Source organism: Scleropages formosus, chromosome 9 (genome assembly GCF_900964775.1).
Source record: "Scleropages formosus chromosome 9, fSclFor1.1, whole genome shotgun sequence".
NCBI lineage: Eukaryota > Metazoa > Chordata > Actinopteri > Osteoglossiformes > Osteoglossidae > Scleropages > Scleropages formosus.
In genome coordinates, this window is record NC_041814.1 from 13763304 (window position 1) to 13790987 (window position 27684).

The 27684-nt window shown below is 44.7% G+C and overlaps 2 protein-coding genes across 2 annotated transcripts; both read right to left on the bottom strand.

The window, feature by feature from the left end:
* Window positions 1-1394: 1394 nt before the first annotated feature.
* On the bottom strand, window positions 1395-5828 carry ccdc190 (coiled-coil domain containing 190). Its single transcript, XM_018734253.1, has 4 exons — window positions 5756-5828; window positions 3376-3560; window positions 3130-3256; window positions 1395-1898 (listed from the first exon to the last, which is right to left on the bottom strand). Exons 2-4 carry the CDS (start codon window positions 3551-3553, stop codon window positions 1466-1468), a joined length of 738 nt encoding a protein of 245 aa, XP_018589769.1. The 5' UTR covers window positions 3554-3560; window positions 5756-5828; the 3' UTR covers window positions 1395-1465.
* Window positions 5829-11581: 5753 nt separating this feature from the next.
* Window positions 11582-26145, bottom strand: lrrc52 (leucine rich repeat containing 52). The gene is made up of 2 exons (XM_018734255.2): window positions 23247-26145; window positions 11582-13771 (listed from the first exon to the last, which is right to left on the bottom strand). The coding sequence occupies exons 1-2, from the start codon at window positions 23905-23907 to the stop codon at window positions 13452-13454; spliced, it is 981 nt and encodes a 326-aa protein (XP_018589771.2). The 5' UTR covers window positions 23908-26145; the 3' UTR covers window positions 11582-13451.
* Window positions 26146-27684: the final 1539 nt, after the last annotated feature.

Genomic DNA, 27684 nt, shown 5'->3' on the forward strand with positions numbered 1-27684 from the left:
ACCCACTGCGCCACTGCACCACCGCCCCCCCGACACTGAAACAACATGTGTTCTATGGCTGGAAGCCCAAAGGCACCTTACTGAGACAAAAACTCTGCCAAAATGTTCTCAGAGAAACCTGAATATTTTTTTAGAAAGCTGTGGGGCTGCTTTACTGCCTCTGGCACTAGAGCCCTTGAATGTGCACAAAGTATCATGACACTTTAGGAATTTCAAGGCACCCTGGAGCAAAATGTATAAAATATACGGTACAATGGCATCTCAACTTATGAACACAACTGGGATCAAAAATCTCTTTTGTTCGACACTTCTGTACTGTGTGGTTAGAGCTACTGCCTTTGGATCCGAAGGTTGTAGGTTTGAGCCTGCCTCTGGCTGTAGTACCCTTGAGCAAGGTACTTACCTAAAATTGCTCCAGTAAAATTACTCAGCTGTATGTAAGATTGTAATAATTGTAACCTTAACATTCTAAGTTGCTTTGGAGAAAAACGTCAGCTAAATGAATAAATGTAATGTGTTATAGCTTTTATGGATTGTGATTTAGTGGTAGTGGAACCTGGAACCTTCAAATCAAAAGGCAGCAGCTCCCACCTCTATGCTCTCAGCTCCCCTGAATTATTATTCGGTACTGTTACTATTATTAACAATAATAATTATAACTATAATTATAATAATTGTGTTATACTATCAGATATGTATACAGTATCTCTATTTTTGAAAAAGGCACCTTAATCATACAAGGTAAGTCTGTACAGATATATGCTTGTAATATTGTTAGATTTGTTCTTTACTCATTTCACAGCTTTTTATTGCTGTAAGATGATTTGTTATGAAGCTTTACTCTTATTTGATATTTCTTTTATTGATTCATCATTAACCATTTGTCCAATGCAGGATCACAGTGGTCTGGCTGCTATTCATGAAGCATAGGGTCCTAGGCAGGGTATACCTTGGGCAGGATGCGAGTCCATCGCAGAGCAGTGACACACACACACACACACACACACACACACACACACACAGACAGAGTGATTCACACAACAAATACAAAATAAGAGATTTAAAATTTTGAAACAGCCATTCACCTGAAACATGTCTTCGGATGTTAGCAAGATACTGGAGCACCCAAAGAAAACCCAGAACAAGAGCGTGAGCACATGGGAGAGCCTCCCCACAGATCGAACACAAAACGATGAGGTATTACAGGTGTTTGCAAATTTTATTCATACTTTAAGATATTCTTTAATGTTATAATTATCATTGAGTGTGCTATACTATAAAATGAGTAAAACGCCTTGATTTTTTTTTTCTGGAAAATATTAAGCTATTCCTAAAACTGGAATATACATAGGAATTAATGACTGCTACACAATGAGGCAGCTTGAAGACGCTGAGTCATAGAGGCTAGACAATGCAAGGTCGAAAGATGGTCAAAAACTCAACAGGGGTTTTGGGGTCAGCCTGTTCAGTTTTCAGTGGGGGTCCTGGCGAATATCTCCTCAATAGACAGTTCCCTCTCGCAGAGGGGGCGGCCACGTAGGCGGAGGTAGCGAGCTTTTCGAGCTTCTGCAAGAGCTTGGGCAAAGCTGGGAAGAGTGTAGACAGTTCTTAGTTTTCCATCTGGGGCCAGCTCCTGGAAAGGAGGTGGGGTTGAAAGAACACCTTTCTCTTTTTCTGTCTGCTTCCTGCTGTCTGTTTCAATACTCGTCTCACCCTGACACTTCTTCCCAAGTTCGGTTGTGTTTGGCCCATCGGCACTCTGCCCTTTGAGATCTGGCAGGCAGACTGGCAGCACAGAACCCACCGTTTTCACCCCTCTACCACCTATGAACTCCCGGACCCGGGTCTGTAGCCCAGTCGAAGTCCAGCCAGCGTTTCGCAACACTGGGTTCAGAGACCTGTAAAAGAATAGCATAAAATCTGAATATGGCCTTTATTATTAACTTGCGAGTTTAGAAAATTTGTCTAGAAGAATCAATATCTATTGTACAAGAACACATAGTATTATGAATCTGCAGTAAGAAAATCAGTTGCTTTGAGTGTTATCTGTATAAATTTATCCAAAACTGGTATACTTATAAAGAGTTGTTTTCTGTTAAAGCATTTATAATTAACATGCTGCCCATCCTGCTGTGTTTTAGATACAATAAGAAGCTTTGATGGAGACAGTACCTGAGTTAAACACTGAATCTACAAAAGCGAGAAGTTCCTGCATTGTTTGCCTTTATGTAATGAAATTCAAAGGGAGTTAAACGTGAACAAGCTGATCTTTGTTGGTAAATACTCTGCAGTTCACACTTCAGAACCTAACACATATGCAGTGCAAAAGTTATCGACTTCCCAACAAATTAACTCAGAACCCACCATTAATTAAGGGATCTGTCACATAAATTGAATTCCAGCTGCACATCAATACAGCCACTAACTGTACTGTCTTTGCTAACCCTGTAATGTACTATAGATGAGATGAATAACTGCACAAAAATAGAACAACCAGTGTTACTAATTTATTTATTTCATGTAACTGATACCTTTGTCCCAGGTGATTTACAAGTGTTTTGTACCACATAAGGCTACATACAGTTATTTGCCCCTGAATTTGGGTAATTTTTCTTGAGCAATTCGAGGTGTGTTCCTTGCACTAAATTAAAAAAGCAGGAGATGGGGCTGGAACATGGGATCTTCCAGTGGTAAGGTAATAGTGGTCCAACCTCAAGGCAGACAGACATTTATTGATGTGTGTTTAACTGGAAGTAACTATCAAGTACATTCCTCTAAGCAAGACAAATAATTATATGCTTCTTACATCTAAGCAAAAATGTTTTGGAATTTAAATTTAAACAGAAATTGGCCCAAAGTACCCCTTAAACCCAGTTAAACTGGTTACTTGTTTTTGATGCGTCAGCTCACTGCAGGCGAGGAAGATGTACTCCATGCCTAGCACATTCATTGGAAGATGAAGAAGTTAAGATGAGATGCTAAAAGTAAGGTTTAGCGCAGTTCGTGCTTAAGAATCAGCCGCACAAAGATGCTCAACTGCTGTGTTCCTTTCTGTATTGTCTTTAGTCTAGTGATTCAGCATGTGAGACCTAACAAGACATTTTCTGCATTATTTTCTGCATTTCTCACCTGTGCTTTTCTGGCTTTTGTGGGATTATAGGTAGCACAGTCTTCCGATATGACGGCATTTGGTGACCGTCATTACGGCCCCAAGGTTGTGACTGCAGGCTGAATACGTTCTTCCTGCAAAGATTTCCTGAATTCGTAGTGGAATTGTAAGATTATGGGGGGGGGGAGAAAAAACATTTAAGAGGTGTGAGAGCACTGGCACACCATGCCACAGAAACACAAAGACACTCAACATCACAGCTGCACCTGTTCCAGTTGTTCCCAGGTCCCGAGTCAATCGGCGCTGCTCCCTTGTTAAGGTACTAATGTGGTACAGACAGGCCTCATCCAGCTGCCGCAGCCCCCCAGCCAGCCTGGCCTCCATCCGCTTGTCTTCACGCCGCTGTGCGTCAACCAGCCATGCTGCTCTGCCCATTCGGTGCATGGCTCCGCTTTTATTCAGCAAGGACACAACGTTAATAGGAACAGGAAAGTCAGTGTGAGACAATGCTCAGGGTAGAGTTCGAGTCTCCCCTTAGACGCCAAGGATAGCGATCCAGACCAGTGTCATAGCATGACAGCACGCACGCTGTATCCTCTAGTACATCACTCATGAATAGCTCCAGTTACTCTGTTCACAGGTCTGCCCTCCGTTGAGAATTTTAGCAATGATGCACAGCGATGGACCAACTACTGCCAACAGCTCTCTTTGCTGCGTCAACTTCATTCGCCTTTTGTTCATGGAAGACAAACTAAGTGCGGTGTACTTTAAATATGGTGTGGTCTTAATTTAACGCAGTTTTGCATCGATGTATTGTTACGTCCACCAACCGCAAGTCCCTTCCTTTATTTTTACGTGCAATACCAGCGCAAGAGGGTCTGTGAGGGGTGAGATTATCAAAGGAGAATGTGACGACATGAATTATTAAACAAGGCTATTTGTGGTTTTCATGCAGAATGTCTCACCTGAGCTGCAGGCACGAGGCACTTCCAGTGCATAAGCGACTGCATGGCTGCATCTCTCACTGTGACACTTTGTTCTGATATTATAGCCAAACTGGGAACCGCTATAAGGCCCCCATTTCCGCAGTTCCCGAAGGGCTGCAGCGCATATGCATCCCAGTTCTGTCCCCATCTGGTGTACACACTGGTCACTGAATCATATGCTGATGTTTCCATAACTGTGGTATATCCCATCTATATACACCCACTCTGTAACTCATGCGACTCCCTCGTTGCAGCTGTCCAACCCACACTGCTACCAAGAACAGCCTGCTGCATCTATTAGCATCTTCTCACTTCAAAATCGTTTTAAAACCAAACATGTTATATTTTAATTTTGGTCATTCGTTGTACCGTCGACACTATGCACAACAAAGTGACTGAAAGAAGCTATTGAAAGAGGGGAAGTATTGAAAGAAGCATCAAGTCGCATACATCTACTGTAGGTCCACCATCCCTGCACTGATGACACCACAGAATACATTTTTAGGGATATGGCTGTGTTTGATTTTAGGGATAAGAATTGCCCATGGAGACATTATTTAATTTGAAACACAGGTTGAAAGACACGCACACACACACACACCGTCTTAAACCGCTTGTCCCATTAGGGTCACGGGGAGCCGGAGCCTAACCCGGCAACACATGATGCAAGGTTGGAAGGGGAGGGGACACACCCGGGACGGGACGCCAGTCCATCGCAAGGCACCCCAAGGGGGCTTGAACCCTAGACCCACCAAAGAGCACGACTGTGGTCCAACCCGCTGCACCACCACACCCCCCTCTCAGGTTGAAAGAGAAAGAGAAAAATCTTATTTTCATTATGGATTATTACGCATGTCTGGAATGAGTCTCTCAGTCACTATCACACCAGCAAATTTCCATGAAAATCTTATCTTTTAATACTGATATGTTATGTTCAACACCCACGCTGAACTCCGCTTTTAAATGAAAAGGTTACAAATGTACTTGGAGTGCCTGTTGAAAATACTTCACACTCATAACGCGTGGCAGGACACTCCACACAGTTTATACAGTACAGCACACTATAAAACACAGTCAGGCCTGTTATAAAGAAAACCTGCCTACCACTGTATTTCGGTATACATAGTATGAACTTAGATAATGTATATAAGACTTACATATAAAAATCATGCATGTTAAACTTTTATGCAAAATTGTACATAGGACCATTTTAACATAAAAAGGATAAGTGAAAACATACCTTAAAAACCCTTAACCAAGCTGTAAATATTGGTAAACTATTACAAAATTGCTTGTCTAACATTAATTACTCTTAACAATACTACTAATAATAATGAGCTGCATTGCGTTGTGGTGGGTAGCATTGGTGTGTTTGTAGGCTGTAGACTGTGAGCTGGGTTAAAATCCAACTCAGTTCGAAGGAAACTGGAGCCCGTTGTTAAATAACTGCATATCAAAGTAAGTTAACGAAGAGAAACAAACTACTCACGACCTTCGGTCTTTTGCCTCACATCAGCGTATTGCTTTTCACTTTGTGGTGCAAAGATGTCTTCACGGTCCTTTTTCTCAAACTATTTCACTCAACACAAACTAAGAGTCAAGTTCGTTTCTGAAATGAGAACTATGCATCTTAAGTTTTCCCTTCATCATTGATTGGTACCTTTTTGATTTTCTTTTTTTAAGAATTAAAAATGTCGCACCTCCCGGCGATCCCCGCTCCCACCACCTCGGGTTTCCACGGGTGACCAGCGTTGTGGACACTTGGGGTCCCCATGGCAACCGCAGACCCCTTTCAGAGCAAATAGTCATGTGAGGACCACTCACTGCCAGGCTGAAAATGAACATACTCTGCTGTTATTACTGTCATTGTTTCTGGACTCACATTGTATTACTTTAGCGCATTCCTGATCAGTCAACATGCAATTACCCTTCCTAGAGTGTTTACTTTTCATTTCAGAAGGAAAAAGAAAAATCACAGCTGTACTTGTCTAAAAAGCTTTATAGAACAACCAAGCTCTTATTAATATGAACTCTTCAGGTTCACTCCTGATAACAGACTATTTTTCACTCTTGATGCGTAGAGAGTATAATATGTCTGCAAAATGAAAGTTATAGTTATGCAAGTTATAGCTTTTATTATTGTGATGAATCAGCTGGGATAACCAGTCTTTAACAAAAGCCAAACTATGGTGGATTTTTCAGCTCCAGCAGGAAACACGACTTCTTGAAATGGTTAATCACGGAAGCTCTGAGTTTAGTTAGATATTTGTACAGTAGAGAAATGAGTGGTACCTCTGAAAGTAGTACTGTACTGTACTATACTTGAGTTCTTACATCCAGTTTGCACACACACACACACACACACACACACACACACACACACACACACACACACACACTGGGTGAAACCACTTTTCCCAGGCGGGGTTGCGGTGAACCGGAGCCTAACCCAGCAACACAGGGCGCAAGGCTGGAGGGGGAGGGGACACACCCAGGAAGGACACAGCCAATATCAGAATCAGAATCAGAATGAGGTTTTATTTGCGAAGTGTGCTGATGCACATAAGGAATTTACTGTGCCGCTTGGTGCTCTCAGTATTACAGACAATAAAGACAGATAGCGGACATAGACACGGAATAAATAAATAGCATATTTACAGAGTAACAAAGAATAAGTACATTACAAAATTGATGGCATATATTGTACCGATAGGAGACCTATAGGGAGTGTAACTGTTCATGAGGGCGATGCCTGAGGGAAAAAACTGTTCTTGTGTTTTGTTGTTCTGGCGGAGAGTGCTCTGTAACGCCTGCCAGAGGGGAGAAGTGTGAAGAGTTTGTGCCTGGGGTGTGTGGGATCAGTGATGATTTTGCCTGCCCGCTTCCTCGCTCTGGTCTGGTACAAGACCTGAAGGATAGGCACCGGTCCGCCGATGATCCTCTCAGCTGTCTTGGCCGTCCTGTCTGCGTTAAATAAATAAATGCAGTTTGTCTGACAATTTTATGGAAAAATGACTGCGACTCCTGTAATCTGTCAAAAATACTTAGTATAAAACACCCAATACTTGTTAGGTAACAAAGTTTAATTTTGATCTCTTTCTTGACCAGCTTCATATCATCTCCAAAGTTTCATCATTTCACTTGTGACCGGCGTCACCCCCTTGGGAAGACTTTGGGAACGCTTTCGTATGGAATGTGTGGACAGGTGGTGTGATTTAAGAGTAGTGAGACCGAGAACAGCGGCACAAGATAATCTAAAGCCATAGGTGTGCTTACAAGAAGGGTCGGTGTTCTTTGAGTGTCTAAGCCTTACAATTTAACAATCCACAGTAGGATGAGCTAGAAGGTCTTTCTTGGAAACATCGATTTTTGCCTGCAGCTGATTTGACAAGAAACAGGCACGCACGGAAAAAGAAAAAAACAGATAATACGTTCAACACAAACACTCGAAGCTGGGCTCTAAAAGGTCCTTGACAAGCACTGCCCGTTCCAAGTGTGACTCAACTCAACATTGTTAAGTTCAGAAGGCAGTTTTACTACATTTATTCATCTAGCTGACGCTTTTCTCCAAAGTGACTAACAATGCAAACGTTGCAATAATTTATCCATTTATACAGCTGGGTAATTTTACCGGAGCAGTTTAGGGTAAGTACCTTGCTCAAGGGTACTACAGCAGGCGGTGGGAATCGACCCTGCAACCTTTGGATCCGAAGGCGGTAGCCATCAGCTGTCTGATTAGGCACCTCTGAAGGTTATGTCTACCTGAGTGTATGGATACATGCATAAATAAGTGAATAAATATACATGAATGCGTAGACGTGATATTTCTGTGAAAAGAGCAGATGGAAACCATGGATCTGTCCGTACTTGACAGTCCTGCTTCACCAGCGAAAGTGTTACGATTCCAAATTTGTTTGTGACCGAAATCACATAAACCAGCATCCTCCCAGCTTTCAGAAAGTACTTGAAATTTTTTGTTTGGAAGCTGGGAGTTACGTCCAACAATTCCACATTCCCAGGCGACCGTAGAAGGGAAAGGTGAAGAACTTCAGCCGACCTCATTACGAGCACCGCGATGCATGGAGGAAGAGCGTTCCGCCAGCCCTCGGGGAACGAGGGGAATTCTGTTCGAGCTTTCCAAATGCGGAAAAGGGGCCAGCAAGAGTCAAGCTGGAGGATCATTTTATGTTCGGCAATTGAAACAAGGACCCAGAAGGAGACTTCTCATTTAATGAGTCATTTCTCTCCAGAGCCCATTTTCTATTAACGTGTGAGTTTGGCTATAAAAAGAATGCGGCCGTGCACCAGAGACCGGGGACCTGGGCCCGTTCTCCGCAGCCGGCGGGACGCGCTGCCTACGTGTCTGTCCTGCTCCTGGAGAGAACGGACTGCTCGTGCAGACTCCTGGGTCAGAGGGCATATGCGCTGGCGCTCGGGCCTCTCCGCAAGACACAGGTGGGCAGCTCGACTCTGTTTTTACGGCGTTTCCGAGTAACGCTCGCAAGGCACTTTGCCAGTTCTATTGCAGTATTGACAACCCTGCACCAACGTGCCTTTCTTAAGTTTTCGTAGTCTTTGTGTGTGTGTGTGTGTGTGTGTGTGTGTGTGTGTAGGTGCTTGGTTTTTGTCTTATGTAAGGTCATAGACGGGCTTCACCACTTCAAAATCGAGGGGCGGGGAATGTCGTAACAGAAGCTGTGTTCAAATTTATTGTTTTCTTTCGTCCCCCAGCTTTGCTGTGTTGTAACGAGGCATAAAACTGTCAGCAGTAATTGTGCGTCCTCACAATTGGCACCGCACGCGGTGTCTGGCACCGGCCGAATACACCAGGGCCCCTCCCGACGCCTCCTCCATCCGAGCGTTCCACTTAGTCTCAGCTGCATCGTTAAAGTAAACAAGCGTACAGGGTACCGCGGTCCTATTACTCAGTGGGTCGTGCTGCCAGATGCCCCTCTGACGATCACACAAACTCATGTGGTACACATGTGGCATCGGTGTTGTTGTGCACGGAGCCCTTACTTTAACGGGCCTGCAATCTGAAACCAAGAGCTCAGAGCAGTAAGACAAGGGAGCCTGGGTATGGTGACCATGCTGGGTTGGGGGGCCAGCACAGTGTAAACCTGGCAGGGTAAAACACTGACTCCTGCCAGAGTAGCACAGCAAGGGTGTGATTTTCAGTGTGAGTGTGTGTGAGTGTGTGTGCGCGCACTCATACAAGGCAAGGAGGGGTGAGAGTGGCAAGGGAAGAAGAAAGAGAGGACAGACAGACAGAAGAATGGCAATAAAAATCTTTTTTACACTTAAAAAACTGTACACGAAGGACACCCGCTCCACTCCGATGACCTTTATTGTTGGGGAAGAGCACAATGCTGGCAGGCGCTACATTACAGTTCCTGCACCAAACAGCGGGGCTGTACCGCAACGTCCAAAGACCAAAGCCGCCCACCTCGCAGGACTACGACGTACGCCGCTGCATCACGTCGGGGTGAAAAAAACAAAACATCTTTATTGTTCTTTCTCATTAATAATGTGTTTTTCCACTTAATATAAGTTACTTCACTTGTAAAAAGTCAGGAAGGTGTGTGTACGGGTACGCAGGTTTCACCGATCTGCTTTTTGTGGTGATCGGTTGTTGTTTCTGTTATTACCTATAGGTACCCGTGAAGACGAATAGACCGGGTGCCCTGCACGTTACAGAAGAGTGCGCGCAGAAAGCCAACGGGGCTCAGTCGTAACATAGCGGACGCTGAAAAGAGGAGGGACGTCTGCATAGAGAATGTGATCGCCCAGCATCTACAACGGCGAGGGGCCGTTCGTTCAGTCCCATCTCGACATCTCACGGAGCGTCGCCACGAATGCTGTCCGAGCGACGCAAACTGACGCTAGTTTCAGTGCGGAAGCAGCGGAAATGCTGACGCTCAGTTTCCACCCATTTATGTGGTTGTGTTTGTTCACAGGATCTGGAAAGGCTGGAACCGGGAGTTCGGAGCTATGTGCGCTTTGATTTCCCAGAATGCATTGTATCTAATGCCGTATTTTTTTTCACAGCTTTCCAAAAATCATTCGAAAGGCTCAAAGCGGTGACGGTCTGTTTTTATTAGTCACTGGAAGAGGGGGCCTCTCTTTGTGATCCGCGTTCTGCAATTCTCCTTCAGAGTCATGACGACGAAACACAAAGAACATGTTTCTCGACACGATGCGTTCCTCGAGAAGTCCCCCGCGGGCCTTCAGACAGCTCGGTGGCTAAAGTGACAGCAGCAAGGAGTGAAGAAGGTAAATGCCACAAGGTCCCGCTGTCGCGCCCTCAGAATACGCTTGCGCCTTTCAGGACCGTATCAGCAGATCGCAGTCTTTCCAGTGCAGAGCTTAGCTCCTGTATACCGAGCGCGTGACGGACGGGACTAACAGCTCTACATCTGTCGCTGAACGTGACATATGCAGTAATGTTCCGACGATGACGTGTGTGTGTGTGTGGGGGGGGGGGGGGGGGGGTTGCAGCGTGAAGGTCTTTTCGTGCCCCGCAGCCCGAGATTTGGGGCAACGGGCTGGCATTAGGCACCAGCTGTGTGAGCAAGGGCAGGGTGCGTTCGTCTCTTAAAGGGCTGGTCCTCGCAAGTATATATGCGTGTTCATCAGTATCCCAACTGTGCGCCGGGTTCCCAGAGTCAGTCGCTGTTCCCTTGTAGCTCCGGCTGCTCCCACACAGTTGTTAAGGTGGAGGCAGAGGCAGACGACCAAAAGCGCTGGGCAACGCGAGGGTGCACCTCTCCCTGCTGGCGACGCCGAGCCTCTGAGACGCCTCGCACCCCGTTCACAGTTCACTGGGTTGTTTGTACTCTCACGGCAGGGATCATATAAAAGGACACAAACAGCTTCATATTCATGTTTTTTTTTTGTTTCTCAAACAGCTGACACACGTGTAACTCAAGTCGCACCGAATGAGAGGAAGCAGGACGTGACACGAAGACGTTACACTCAGTTTAATACTGGTGAAGAAACACAAGGCCACTTCTACACTGCACTGTACAGAGTGCACGGCACTGATTTACAGCCGAGTGAGCTGGAGCTCGTTTCACGTACGTTTCACGTACGCTTCACGTGGATGCAGCCGGAGGCTACACTCGAGGGGCCTGATGTCAGTCAGACTTCAGCGTGACACCAGACACTGTTTACACAGTTCCAGGATATGTGACATTTATAGTGCTACCCCTAAATTACTGAACCTACCGAGCTCTGGTGAGGGTAGGTATTTATAGATATTCATTAGAACCGAGAATGGTACTTGTAAGGTTCGAGAACAATCACTATTGATATGTTTATAACTGCTGTGTCCCTAAATCACAATAGACAGATACATGGCTATACAATGAAAGCAAAGATCTTGTTATATTTTGTTCACAACACTGCAGTTACATTTGATCACTACACATCCCAATACAGTGTTTTGCTGAGACTTAGCAAATATCCCTTTTCTAATTTTGCGTACTGAACATTCTCTAAGAATACCATCACCTCATCATCAGATTCAGATGATGTTTCCAAACTGCCGCCGAATGGCAGCTTGTCTTTACCGTGGGCTTGTGATGTGCAGAGCCAGCTCCACAACTAACAGGGAAGAATGGAGAAGATTCCTCACGGTGGACGTTTTCAACGTTGTACTTACATTCGCGTGACGGACAGACCCCGGTTTTCCTCGGCCAAGGAAGCGTAAAATCAATACGCTGGCCCGAGGGAGAGAGACATTCCAGGCCACTTTCCCCCGTTTTCCCACGTTCAAGTTTATGTCAGACATTGTCTTTAAAGCTGTTTTTACGGACTGGCTATCCTATTTGTTTCTCCTCTGTGAACCCGAAGGCCTTTGGGCTTTCTGGAAGGCTATGCACAGGAACAGGCACGTGGATGAGGACCCCTGACAAAGCGGCAGACCCCTAGTCGAGATGTGAACAGCGAGCAGCACTCATTTGCACAGAAACACACAAAAACACACAGGCATTGGTATTGTTGGAGCCCGGGGACGAGCACCTGTGGGCGTGGCCGTTGATATGACGTGGCAGAAGGAAGGGCCCCTCTGGGTGTCACCGCTCTCTACCTTAGAGCTGACACCGGCCTAACCTCGGCAGCAACAGGGGGGCCACCGGTGGACGTTGCCCCCGGACTGTCCTACATCCTAAATACAGCTAATCCTCTTTCCCCTTCACAACTTGGTATTTATAACTGCAGTTCCAGGGCGGGTTAACACTAACTTTCAGAGTGCCATTAGCAGTCACCAGGATGACCTCTACGCTCGTGTCCTGACCGAACCAGCGCTGTCCATTTGAGGTGGCGAGGTGATATAAGAGGTTCGGCGGAAGATGTCGTAAATCAAAGGCTCAGCTTGTGCGAAGACCCCTGTGGACAAGCCTATAGCATGTTAAATAACTAAAGATAGGTTAGGAAAACACACAGGATGTCCATGTGTCACAGAGAAAAAGCTGTGGTGTGCAGGTAAGAGTAAGAATGGTTTTGGGGAGGTACAGAGTTTGCGCTTATGCCATAAGAACTTCACCCAGAGAACTTCAGGGTGAAAACCTAAGTCATGGTGGAAATGAACTAGCTTACTATATATGACTTTACTCCAGCTCGCACTGCTTTACCCATCAAGGAGTTATTGCTTAAGATTTATACCTTGTAAGGCTTTTTGGTGCTGTACATGGAGGTGTGACACAAGAGTCCACCTTGACCTGGGCTTGTGGTTTGGAACCAACTGCTGATCCCTGTCTCACACCAAGCTTTATTATTGCCATTGTCAAAATGCCATTAGTCCTTAAGTCTTTTTTTCAAAGCAATTTGACACTGGCCAGGCCTGGCTTATTTATTACAGTGTTTGGACGAACACCCCTCCCTCCCCCCCAAAAATAAAAATGCCCTGTTACAACCCGGGCAAAAGAGAGAAGAAGCACTAGTTGTCTAAGTGATTATGATTACGCTGTTGACCTAACCTAACGCGTCCCACACGTAATGGGCTTCGGGTGTTCGCCTCTGAAAAACAAAGACCGGAATTGACATCACTGCTGCAGGGAGCGTGAAAGCAGCAGCACGCCTGTCCAGTTGTCCCTGCGTCTCAGAGAACATCTTTCGAAGGTCTGTGATGCACCAGGGACTCCGCCTTAACCACACCTTGGCTAATTCCACTTTCCACACTCCAAGCCGGGGAACGCCGGCACGCCCGTTCTTCAGACAGAGCCGAAGACGCTCGGGACTTCCTCAGACTCTGCCAACACCGTGACCTGCTTTACGGGTGTCTACCTTCACACGGAGAGTCATCCCCCTGCTTGAGCTGGAAAGAGACGGTGGGGCCTGGAGCGGAGGCGGAAGCCTCACACCTGCATGCCAGGTTTCCTGAGGTCCCCATTGCCCTGAGCGCCCCCCAGTCCAGCCCCACCTCGCTCCTGCTCGTCGTCGCTGTCGAGTTCCTCGCTCTTCCTCTTGCTGTAGCGCTCGTACAGCACCATCAGCACTCCCATCACCCAGGCAGACACGGTGCCTGCCGAAAAGATGACGAAGCCGATGACAATGAAGAAGAGGTAGTCCCAGTAGCCCAGGCTCTGGTGGCATTCGGCCCGTAGCTGCATGCCCACCTCGGACAGACACTGGCCCGACATGTCTGGAGGATACTGGCACAGGGTCTGACCTCCATCTGCAAGGCACGGAAAGAGAGAGCAAACTTTCACAGTGCGGCGCGCAAGTGCGTGGATTGAAAGTCGTGACCACGGCACCCGGGTGCCCACTTTTTCAGCAGGTTCCCAGAAAAGCACGATGACGTGCGACAGCTGTTTATCTAGAGCGCCATTAGGAATGACAGGAAATGGATTTTGTTAATGATAGCAACTTCTACTAACTGGATAATAATTAAGTAATTAATGCTAATATGAAGATTAATAGCCAGCAATTTAGCATATTCCCAGTGGCCAAAAGTCCCACAGATGCAAAGACGCACAAAGTAATGGGTGCATAATTAAAAAAATAAAGTGAAATAATATCTGCGCTGTTTGGCTGTAATCTGTCCGTGAGACTCTACAGCCATCGGACATTTTACCCACTTTTGCAGCACTACAGCTATTTGCCAATAGAGTGCTATAAATTAGGATATGTAGCCCGGTGTATTATGTTGATGTTGCTTTATATCACGGCACATGGGACAGGCTAAATAATTTTCTCCAACGCACATTACCAAGAATTGTCGAAATGCACGATGGAAAGTAATGGATCCGAAATTGAGAGAAAGTAACTCATTTTCTTGCTTTGCTTGCAAAAGTATCACATTATGTTATATCTTTACATTGGAAGGAACGCAATGGTAAGGTGTTACTTTATAACACGTTACCACGACACTGGACGCAGAAGCTAAAGCAATCCTGGATACAAAGAGAAAATCAACACTTCGGTACAAGTCAGACGGGTGTCCTGTTCGCTCATATCGTATGACAGCATGAGATCTCGTTCGGAGAGAGACAGAGTTCACCCCGAGTGCTGCTTGTAATGCCACACCTCCGAGGGAGGTCCGTCCCCTTCGTCGGCCTTCATTCAGCCTCTTCGCGTTCAAGAACGTGCAGTCTCGGTCACGCCTGCCCTGCTGGTCTGAAGGCCCATCCTCATGGAGCTGTGTGTGAAGCGGCGGGTTGGCAAGTGAGTCCATCGCTCTCTGTCTCTCCAGGACCCATGGGAAAGACAGACTGCGCAAGAACCAGGGCCGCATTCCAATTCCGAGCCATCATTCCTCCAACCCTGAGCCCTACATCACATGCCCCAATCCATTTGTCCTTTCCACAATGTCAACATACATGCTTTTAATTGAAATGATCCATTACCAATGGCATTGGTTCCCATCTTGTTAATCTCACGCACACCACTTGTCTCAAGCAGGGTCGCGGCGAGCCGGAGCCTACCCCGGCAACACAGGGCGCAAGGCCGGAGGGGGAGGGGACACACCCAGGACGGGATGCCAGTCTGTCATAAGGCACCCCAAGCGGGACTCGAACCCCAGACCCACCAGAGACCAGGACGCAGCCAAACCTGCTACACCACCACGCCCCCCTATCTTGTTAATGACTACAATAAATAGCATTAATACAGCTATTCAAGCATTAATTACTTGAATTTTCTGAACGCACTGAGAAAATGTTCTCATAGGTCAAAGAAGAGAAGGACTTCCTGGACTCTTTTTCATGGCATCTTTTTGATCTCACACAGAAATACCGTAAACACAAAAATCGTAATACAATTTCTTTATGACTTCAAAGTCACCTCTAGCACTAAATCTCATTCAGTACAAAGATGAATAATGCATATGTCTCTACCCAGCTGTATAAATGGATAAATAATTGTAAGTAGCTTAACACTGTAAGTCGCTTTGGAGAAAAGCATCGGCTAAATTAATGAAGGTCAATGTAAGGTAAATATCTCCATTTATTAACCTATTAAAAAATGCTTACTTTTACAACATCCATCCATATGCCAGAAGTACAAGATGCAAGGCAGGGTACGCCCTGGAGGTGACACCACTGCATCACAGTATAACAGTTTTTTAACACGTGATTAAAATGATTGAAAATCAAAAATAAAACAACTAGCACAACCTCTCATTCAGCGTCATTGACTGATTTGTTGATAAGCACATCCGATGTTTCTCACGTTCGGGTTACTCTCATCTTTATTTACACTATCAATAAATGTTTAATACGACATATGTCCCTCAATTTATTTATGAGTAAGGTTATGTAAAATCTTGGGTTTATGCATAAAAATAATCTTGTAATACTTTGCGTTTGAACATTTTTCACTTCAAACGACATTAAAACCAATTTAAAGTCTGGATGCAGAAATGCAGGTGGCTTTTGCGGAGCAGCAGACATAAATTTTACAGAACAGAACAGCATGGGAAGAGGCAATTTAAAATGCAAAAATTAACCAGAAAATGTTTGTACTTTCAACTGTTCATAATTCAAATGTAACATGAGGAGTCAATGATACCTGACACATTGTTTATATAGAGTAACAGTTGTGAATTTTGTATTGAATGTTTTTACTGATGCATTTTAGTGAACCTCATCACTGCTAGTTGTTACCTTCTGATGCTGGGTCTTTGCCCTGTGTCTCCGGCGTCAGCCTGAGGCTGTACCAGCAGCCCCGAGGAGCAAACATCCTGCAGACAGGGCCTGCCCAGTCCGCTCGCTCTACCTTACCCGAGGCGCCGACTGACGTCATGTCCCTTGCTGTCAGCCTCCGTGTGCATTTGCGAGGATACGCAGGACCTCGATGTCTTCATTAGCCAGAGTGTAGACTTCACCAGCCAGAGATATTTTGCCCTTTCCTTCTGTCTGCTGCATGCAATACATGATCAACCCAAGGACCAAGGAGATGTCTGCAGTTCTTAGTCATTTTCTTGACATTCTGGAGTTCGCTAAAGGAAGGCTGTCCGGTGCGATATTAAACTACGGTCTTCGCCAACCTTATGAAATTACTGCGTTCCTGAAGAGTGCCTTGTAAAATAATTTTTTTAAAACTCAAAGATATATTTACAATAGCTTCAATGGTAAAAGTTTTTTTGTGTTCCCGAGCCCCAAAACCGACACCCATCTATAATAAAATATCTCCAATTCCAATTAAAATGGACATAACCGCTTCAACAGTTAACGCTCGTTATAACACAACATAACACGACACTTTCCCTGCATGAATAACCCTTCATGGCTTTTTCATTATTTTTATTAATATTGTATGGCTCCTTCAACTATTCTGCAGCTTTTACATACTGTAGACTTGACAAACACAAACAAAACATGCATTGAGTATACATGTGATACTAAATGTTTACGTATTAATTCAATCTTCAGTGTGAAAAGCAAAACAGAAGAGTGAAGAAATCAATGAATTCACAGCGACTGAACAAGCTGACCGGGTCTCGCAGTGCCTGGGCTGTGCGATTCTATGAAGGTTCGATCCTTGCTCCGTCTGTGTGGGTCTTGCATGTCCTCCTTCTGTTTCTGTAGGTTTCCTACAGTCCAAAAGCGTTTTCATGGGAACTGGTGATTCTACCTTCAAAGATAGTGTGTGAGTGACAGAGAGAGAGTGTGTTTCACTGATGTATGGATGAGTGACCAATTGTAAGTAGTGTATCTAGCAGTGTAAGTCACTTGGTGAATAAGGTGTGTGGGCAAGTAACACTACATAGTATCCATGGAGTATGGAGAAAAGCATCTGCTAAGTGAATAAATGTAAATATAAATGTACATTGCTGCTACTGTGCACGTTTGTGTGTAGATATGTGTGTTGACCGGTGAGAAATTGTAGGGAGGTCAGTACAGTGCATCAAACACAGTAAATCAATTTGTATAAACATGTCAGATAAATACTAGATCATAATCAGTGCATGTCATTTTGGAGAAAACAGTCTGCAAAATCAATGAATATAAATGTCAATGTCTTGACCGTTCAGCTGTCGGGAAGCGTGCAAAATCCAAAATTCTGTTGTGATAAACACGAAGAAATGCCTTGCAAGACAAAGTAGGGGTATTAAGTGAAACCCCTTGAAAAGCTCAGTTCTCGTAGCTCAGATGAGTGTATCTCAGAGTTTGTATTGATTTTCATTTGACTACTAGACCATAGCAAAGTTCCCCCAAACAGAGTGAATTGCACTGACGGGATTCAAAGTGTGGTTATTCCTATGCATATCTCTGTTACCTGGATTTGCATATGTGATAACGATTAGGAGTGGCACAGTGATGGAGAATTTGCCATAATGTTTGCCTCTTGTATGTGTATGTTTCCTGTGTATGCTCTGGTTTCCTCTCAAAGTCCTAAGACATGCATTTCAGGGGAACCGGTGACTAAATTGTCCGTTGCGAGTGAAACTATTAAGTTTCACTTATTTTAACAGCGGGACTCTTGTGTATCAACCTTTTGAACCCCAAACAATACAGGCTTATTTAAATGGTTAACACTTTGTTTTAACACTCAGTACTCTCACCTGTCTTAGAGTATCAGTGCTAGTTTAGGTAGTGAAAGAGGATGAAAGGTATTTTTAAAGCAAGCATGTAAAATGTGTAAATGATGCCTGCATTAGTGTGCAGTCATCTGCTGTTCACAAACTGTACAGTAGACCCGTATCTGCAGATACATAATATTTAAAATGTTTCAGAACAGTATTCATGTGCTACTTTACATAATTACATCGTTACATTAATTGTTTCTGCTGTTTACAGTCTGTTTTACAGTTTACAGTTACGGACCCAGTTGCAAAACTTGACACTGAAATATCGAAAAAGACAATGCACATCATCTCCTGCATTGCCACAAACTCACAATAGTTGGCAGTAAAATCCAGCCAAAAAAACGTAGGAATGTAGGACCAGATTAATTTGATTCCCTTACACAGCTCATGTCCGCTGTTCCCGAGTGGCTACATTACAAAATTGGAATATTTTCATGATTTCAGACATCGGACAACATTCTGCATTAAATGTATGCTTTTATACGTATATTTATTTTCAATCAATTTACACGTATTTTTTATTTTGATGTAACTCAATGTTAATAAACATGTTAAAAGTTTTACACTGTGTTTGTCACAGCTATATGTTTGAGACTTTTACAGAACCTAGCCAACAAATAAATCAAGGTACGTCTCCATTTTTACGCTTCTGTTGACTGCGCAGATAATAAAGCAAAATGAAAGTGGCCAGATGCTGACTAACGTTGCACATGCTGTTTCAAGTTAATAAACAATAATAAAGCTCCTACAATGGGCTGGTGTCCTGCCCACGGTGCGCTCCGCCTTGAGCCCTATATTTCCAGGACAGGCTGTGGAACACGGTGACCTTGCACAATATGAACTGCTGATGAAAATGGAATGAATGAATGATGAAAATGGAATAAAGCCTTGCAGTGAATTTTCAGTTCTTTATATCTTTATCTGAGATTTTACCGAACGTAGCCAGGGGAAAAAAACCGTGGGACGAATGTATTATTGATTGTGACGTAGTGGTTGGATTCACAAGAAGGTGGAATTGCAGGCAGACTTCCACTCCTAACTGTGTTTTCAAGCTGAGCACCCAGGGTAGTATTACGTGTGGCCCTTAAATGGTAAGAATCCCGATAGCGTTTTAATATTTAACTTTGAAAACCGTTTCCCAGAGAACAATTCATCTTCAGTCGTCATACCAAAATTTAATTGTCTCTATCCGTAAATAACCTCTTATGCTCTGAAAGCATTTTCTAAGTGAATCTTTTATGAAATCCAAACAATAGTCAAACTGACGAGAAGGAAAATACCTGTGCAAGGATGTATTTAATGCTGGTAGCGAACTGAGGTTTCAAAACATCCTTTTAAACAAGTGCTTGGCTTGGACCTCATACCAAGAAGATTTGCAGTGCCCAAGTCATGAGTCGCAGACTGAAACACTCAGCTGCACAACACAGCGTTCATTGAGTTCAGTATTAACTATTATTACATTTACATTTGTTAAGTTGGTGCTAAATAAATTATTACTATTATTTTATTCAGGTAGGCAGCTGCTGCCACAGTGGTTGGAACTCTTGCCTTCCAGCGTAAGGGTAAATAATTTAAGAACCTCATTTATGAGCACAACTGGGACCAGAAGTCTGTAACTTGATTTGTTTGTAAATTCAACTACTAAATTACAACCACTCACTTAGTCACGCTTATGTGAAGAATTGTTTGGCGTTGAATACGAAGTTGTGGAAAACTACCGTATGTTTAAGCTTTTAGCGATTACGACGCAGTGGTGGTCCTGGAAAATTTGAGACTCAGTCATTCATGATAGCTTGACCCAGTATAGCTTAAGGTGGGGCTAAGACTAATTCCATGCTTTTAACTTGTTTTAATTATTTGCCATCTTACCTGTCTCTGAAAAGAATAGTTGCAGCCAGTTATGTCTTTATGTTCCCACACCTACATCTTGAGCAGTCATCCTTCACATCACGTGTCCATGCTCTTAATTGCTATGCGGCTGGTTACATGCTTATAAATATGTGATTTGCAACGTGTTTCTCTCTTAATCAATTATGGCAACAAATGAAGATATAGTACGTCTATGTAAGTTGTTTAGCTGCGAGTTACGTGCCAAATCAACCGTAAGTGTGTGCCATGAGGCAAGACACTGGAAATAACAATCTCCTACTGAAACAATGGTTAAGGAGAAGGACTTTGAACAAAGTGGTTTCATTCAGTGAGATGCGTCATTGAGCAGAGGATGCCTAATTATAGCTGCCCATTTTCGGGCCCAGTTACATATGCCCTTGTGTTCCTTGACTAAAATGATTCTAACAAGATTATTATCTTTTAAAAATCCCCGATCACCTTCCTCCTGTCCTGGGTGCGAGAGGCAGTGAAGGTCATCCATGGAGTAATCTGCATTCCTGTCACCAGCTACAACTCATCCAGCAGCTCTGTCTACTCCTCGCTCTCTTTGCTCAGTAGTTGCTTCAGTTCATATTAAAGCTTATGTCGCATTTAGCGTTTTTAATTCACTTATTATTGTGGCGTGGAGTACATTTATGTCGTCATTTTAAATTATCAATAAGGTAAGCCTACACTGTTCAGTCATTCTTCCCCCCACCTCAGCCTTTCTCTCCTAATCTCTCTGCGTCTCTTCTTTTCCATCTCACTGAGTATTTAACTCTTTTGACAGCTGCAAATCTCTGACTCTGTGCGGCGATGAGTGTAGCTTTCTGGAAAGCCAGGCAATCTGCAATGAAGAACTTCTCTTCGATTCAATAAAGTTTATTCTTCCAATACTTACCCAAGGCTTTTGTCTGAAGCAACTCATCATTTTACCCATTTATACGGCATTTTACCGGAGCAATTCCATTAAGCACCTTTCTCAAGGGCAGTAAGAGAGTAGCAGGATGGGGGATTGAACTAGCAGCCTTTCGGTTACAAGTCTGTGACTTTATGCACAGTGTTAACAGATAACATGATATTCCAAAATGAAATAAAATTTGAAGTTTGAAATGAAATAAGATTTGAAAACCTCAGATGTCCATACATCATTGACAATTACCATTCTTGAACATTTGAAGAGTTCCTTTATGTTTATATTTCTTATTTGGCTAATGGGATTACAGGAAAAAACAAGCATGTATACTGTAGTAGTAGCTAAATAGAGTATGTGTAGTATTACCTGGTTTTAACAGGGACAATTGGTAGCATGGTGGCTAGAGCTGCTGCCTTAGGAGGTGAACATTGCAGGATTGATTTCCTCCCTCTACGTTATTATAGATACCTGCCATAAATCGCTCCTGTAAAATGACCTATCTGTATAAATGCGTAAATGATTGCAAGCTGCTTTAGAGAAAAGTAGCAGGTAAATGTTTAATTATAAGAGGCAAGACAAAGCAAAATGATGTTAAATTTTGCATGCTTACTTTAAATTTCATTAGCAATTTTTTTAAAGTTATAAGTATATAGTTTATTTATCCTATTAATCTTGTCTGCTGCGGAGATGGGACTTGGACAGTGAGTTATACTTTGATTTAAGATAGTATTCCCTACAAAATAAAACATACATCTCGAATTAATTAAAGTGAATCTTAACTTGTTAATCTCAGACAAATTACACAGATGAAATAAACAGTTTCTGGTACGCTCATCAATTCCGAGGTTCACTGCTGTTTGACACGCCTGTACATCTGCATCGCTCACACCCACACAATACATCTCATGGATCCCATTGACTGCCTAACAGTGCAAGACATGGGACACGGGGGTGTGATTGATTGCATTAGAAAACGGAGAGCTCAGGTGGAACAAAAATTGAAAGTACCACAATTCAGCGTGACACTAAGGACATAAGGATCTCTTTCCATTAGGGTCTCAGGAATGTGGCGGAACGGTGGAAAGAGGCCACGCATCGCCTCCTGGGGGTCTCACGCTGGGGACACGATGCGGTGCTCATCGTATCGGCTGCCATATTAATACACGAGCCTCCGTGTCACGGCGATCCAATGGAAGCCGAAGGGCACGGGAATGACTTTTGTTGTACCACGCTGAACCGCACTGCTGAATGGGGAAACCATTTAGTCATCCACTGGAGAAGAGAGCAGCACTTCCTGGGACCTCAATTATAGAAATAGAAATCACATTTTCTTTCATGACACAAGGAAACTGGTGATAGCTCTGACTCGAAGAAGAGCAACAGCGCTGACATCTTGAAGTTTCGTTTCACTTTTCTTCCACAAAATGAGACCACGCACTGCGTAAAAGATGCGGCATCTTCTCAAGGTTGGGGGGTGGGGAGCGATGCCGCACGAGGAGAGCGCGTGCGATCGAGTGATCGGCTCAGCGCGTAGACGCTCTTGCCGTGGAAGCTGAAGAGCTCATCCCGGCCCATAAAGTTTGGGGTGGCGCCACATACAGTCAGTGTCTTTGATCTCTCTGTTTACCCTGGTAAGTATGCACAACTATGGGCAGCACGGGCATGCTGCTGTGAAACACGCATACACCACTCTGGCCACACTTCCACAGTGAACAAGTCAAGAAAGCTGAGGTGTCTTAGTCCTGTCCCAATACTTTTGGACTCATACCCACCTGCATAGCGTTCACTCTAATTCATACAGTAAAATTGCGTAATTCTAAGGACATAAGTGCCGGCATCACATGATACAATGCATATAATCGAGCCAGTCGCAGTGCCCTTCATAAATCATCTTAATCTTGTCAAGAGGATTGTGCGTCTGGCTGTTCGAGTCCCATTCAAGTGTCAAGGTCACAGATCATGGAGAAAAACGAATCCCGGCAAACCCCAGCGGCGCTGCAAGCCGTTATTTTTGTGTGGGATTTGAGGACGAGCCAGCAACACCTAAGCTTGCTTCCTTGCTTATAATTATATATAATTTGTCTCGGTATCATGTTTTTTTTCCTGAACTAAACACGACTGCGTATTTGAGCGCGTCGCGCAAAGCCAGCAAGAGCGCCGGCCCGAAGAGCGCCGAAGAAGAGCGTCCTTCCTTCTGCTTCTCTCCGGCGCGCCTCGGACTCCGTGGCTAAAACTTAAGCCCGGCGGAGCAAAGAAAGAAGCGAAGTTAAACTTGGCGTCGTCGGTCGGAGCGCCGAGAGCAGCGCGTGCGCGAGAAGAAGGAAGCAGGAAGCTCACCTTGGAACTTGTAGCCCTCGATCTGCACCCAGAGGCACAGATCCTCGGTGTCGCAGTCGCACCTCCAGGGGTTGCCGCCGATGGCGAGCGAGCGCAGCGCGGGCAGCCCGACGAGGGTGCTGATGTTGAGCGCGCTCAGGTTGTTCCTGCTCACGTCCAGCACCTGCAGCGCCGCGTTCTCCGAGAAGGCGTCCGCGTGGATCTCGGACAGCCCCGGGTTGTCCGTCATCCGCAGCATCACCAGGCTGGCCAGGGGGCCGAACGTCCGCTCGTCGATCTGCGCGAGGCTGTTGAAGGACAGGTCCAGGTAGGCGAGCTTCCTCAGGTTGCCGAACGTGGACTCGCTGAGCTCGCTCAGGGAGTTGTTGCTGCAGTCCAGGTACACCAGGTCGGACAGGTAGTTGAGCTGCAGCGGAGGGAGCTCCTCTATGCGGTTGTTGGAGATGACGAGCTGCCGAGTGGCGAGCGGCAGGTCGCCGGGGAACTCGGCGAGTTGCTGCCCGGCGCACTGGACCACCAGCTGGTCGTCGCACACGCAGCGGCCGGGGCAGCCCGCCGACAGCGCGGGGGACGGAGCCACCCCCATCGTCATCACGAGCACGAGCGTGCAAACGAGCCGCAAAGACTGCGCGCCGCCGGGCTCGGGGAGGAGAACGCGCATGATACCGCCGAGGGCTTCATCAACTCCGCGTGGCCAGCACGGTCACCCCCCCAGCAGCACCCGCGCATTCTTCATGGAAGGGCAACTGCCGAGAGTCCCGCCGCTGTGGATGTCAGCGCTGCGCTCCCGCTCAGAAACGCCGCTTATCGGCCGCCTCGCGCCCCAGCCCGGGCGGCGCGCGCCCAACCAAGTCCCGCCGAATTCCGAAGGTGACTCGCTGACAGGCGCGCGCTCATTGGATTAAAAGCAACTCTTTCCGCAAACTCCACCTAATGAACGCGTGGGGTTTTTTACTTAACGTCAGTTTACTATGTCTTTTCGCCATTTAGCTTGTTGTTTTTTTTTTTCTTTTTTGTAATCTAAAATATTTGCTTATTTTTTTCCCCCGCCCCACAAACAACTACAAGCTACACGCATCCCCCGCCGGCGCTATTTTTTCACCGCACTGGCAGAAAGTAGAATAAAAAGTATAATCTTGTTTATCTCATTGATTTATCGTTATATCCTAAACCCGTTTTCGTTCTGCGAGAGCGAATGTTATTGCGTTTCGTCCGTTTTTTCATTATTACGGGGTCGCTCGAAATTGGTGGCGCTGCTCTCAGGCAGTGTGTGCAGCTTCATGGACAACAGAAAGAATGGGAAGGAGAGTTTGCCCTCTGTCTGTCTCTGTCTCTCTCTCTCTCTCTCTCTCTCTCTCTCTCTGTCTGTCCCCCCCCCCACTCAATTTCTCTTCCCTCTAACTCTCCATCATGCCTCTCTCTTTAACTCCCTCAGTCTCCCTTAGTCTTTCCTTCACTCCCTCTCTGTGTCCCTCGTCCCCGAGTGTTGCCCTCTCCTCCTCCTCCTCTGTCCTTCTCCCTCTCTCTCCGTCTCTCTAATGCTCGCCGCCCTCCCTCTTTCATTCTCATTCAGTCCCCCCGTCCCTCTGTCCCCCTCTCCGTCTCGCTCTGCCTCCACGCCCGTGTTCATCTATTGGGTGAATGAAGGAGAGCGAGGACAGCGGACCGAAGGCTGTGTAAGCGGAGAGCCTCGGAGGCCGTGTGACGGTCCTCTGTCCTGCGGTGACGCAATTAGGTGTTGTCTATTTATGACGCCTTTTAAAAATACAAACGCAATCCGCCAAGTCCAGACGAAAGTCTATATCACAGACTGGAACAAAGCACCCGCAACAAAGAGTCTGATTCCTGTATTGCGTTGCACACTGGATACATGCCTGGGATCCTCCGATGTTCTCTCTTCATGCAGGTTGCCTGCTATAAGGAGAAACAATAATAACCCAGCCACACTGGGTCAGCCCCAGGGTCATAGATTGCTGAGGCCTATCAGCGCCTCGCAGATACTGTTCTGGTCATTCTGTAATTTTATATATTGGCATGCATGCATGCATGCATACATAGTGACTTTGTTTTTCGTTAAAATGAAGCAATGTGCGAGTGGTAGCAATCCCATACCACGTGACTCCGTTGGCTCTAATTAACGTATGGAGTTCAAATTGTTAATAGCGGCAGCAATGATAGTTATTTTTTCTTTCTCATTTCATACCAAAGTTGCCCAAACAGTGAATTAAAAGAGAAACTTAACAGCAAATTGATTGAATACTCTTGTAAAGTCGTGTTTTTTTTTGCTGCTGAAATCGGCAGGCCTGCATGTACCGTCAACCCGTTTTACCTGGACAAAAGTATTGTTATACGAATGAGTCACCGTCTTGTGTAACATTAGCGGAATTGTGTTAAAACAGTGTACAAATTCATCACCTCCAGTCCACCCACAAAATTTACTTGCCAGCGTTCAAGTTCCGTCTTCTTGGCTGCCAGTTACGTATGGCCTGCACTGTTTGCGTGGGCTTTCAAAAAAGCTTGTTAAACTCTATGCTGTGGTACGTGATACTGTTCGTGCAACGATACCTCTGCTGGCAGCGGAAGGGGCTTTGCTGATTTGAGAAAAGAAAATTACACGCTCTTTAGCGAGATGTTTTTTTAATCACTGATGGGCAGGTCAGTTAGAAGTGTGTTGTGTTTCTGTTAAGCTTAAGATCCAGTTCTGTGTCTGTGAAACGTTAATACTAATCCAGCTACTTTTAACGGTATTCATTGCACTTCAGTGGGATATATTGTATCATGCTGTTTGTTTTCTAGCATTAAGACTGGTGTCTGCACATTTAAGTGAATATTGTAGAAGGTACAGAAATGTGACGGTGACAAGTTTGCTAGCCTCTGAAGAAACGATTTCAAAATCTAAGAACAGAAATATAATAATTAATAATTAAGAGCTTTTAATAATCAAGTTTGCTTGCAAATTTATTATTAGCTTTGTAAGTTTTATTTTTATTTTTTACATTGTGAAAAACTTTTTTTTTGTTATATCTGCAGTAGAATAACTATGCCTTTCAGGACGTTTCCTCTGGGCAGAGCAGCTCTCAACATTGAGAGGGGTGCTTATGGTCCGGTGAGCACTCTGTAACCTACGGTATATGAATATATGTGTTCAAATGTTCGATAAACATGTTGCACATTGAGTTTTAGTGCTGCTCTCTTTACTGGATCATACCCAGCCTCTCTTCTTTCAGTCTGACAGATTGTTACCTTGGCTCTTTACTATTTAATGGTGTTATTGCCTGTCGGTATGGTGGAGATCTGGGCTCAGCTCTCTGCCGTTAACTTGGGTCTAACTGAAAACATTCACATTTATTCATTTAGCGGACGCACTTCTCCAAAGTGCCGCACATCTCGCGGAACTTTACAAAAAGTGCATTACATCAACAGGAGAGATTTGGATGCAGACGTGTGATTCTTGAGTACAGTCAGTTTGTCACATTCCACCATTTGAACCAGTATACATCACACGAGTAGCTGTATGTAGGTTTTCCCTTAACGAACAAATTATTAAAAGTTATTACGCTTAACAAACACGCACACGTTTGTCGAGCACGTAACGGGGAAAAGCGAGTCTGAAAGAGGTGAGTTTTGAGACCCTTCTTAAGAGAAAGGAGAGAGTCAGCAGTTCTGTGTGAGACAAGGAGGTCATTCCACCACATCAGAGCCAGGACCGAAAATCTTTGCGTTTTTAATTTTGGGCCTCTTGTGCATGGGAGCACCAGGCAGGTAGAGGTAGAAAAGTGTAGCAGTCTGGTTGGGGTGTAGCGAGTGATCAGGTCTTGTAGATATCAGGGAGCAGGTCCATTGATGGTTTTGTAGCCCTTAACCAGAGTCTTGAATTTGATCCGGGGAGGAATAGGAAGCCAATGCAGAGGGACGAGGGGGGGTGATACATGGAAACGCTTCGACGGGTCAAACACAGCAGTGGCAGCATTCTCTATCATTACGTATTACCTATTATGTTTATATTACGTTATGTGTAATATGATTTTTTTTTTAAAAAACTTATGTTGCAGTATTGCTTCTTTTACAAGTAAACGTTTGCTATAATAACATGTTCCAATAACGCAAAGTTAACGTATGTAGTTTTTTTATTGATAAAAGGCAGAACATAACAGAATCACAACAACACAGCGACAGAAACAGTATATCGAGAAACTGCAACTACATGTGAATTCATAATAAAACACACAGGCAAAAGGTTACAATAGCAGCAAGAATTTCATAAGCGTGATCATAAATTCCAGAATTCGTTTAAATTATTGAATAGGTAAAATGAAAAATTTTCTAGCAGAAGAAATGTAGACATTTGAGTCACTCGTGTTTGTGTTTCTGGTGTAGGCCATAGCATTAAAATACATGTTTTTGCCCCATGTCTAAGAGTGTTCTATAACTTCAATCT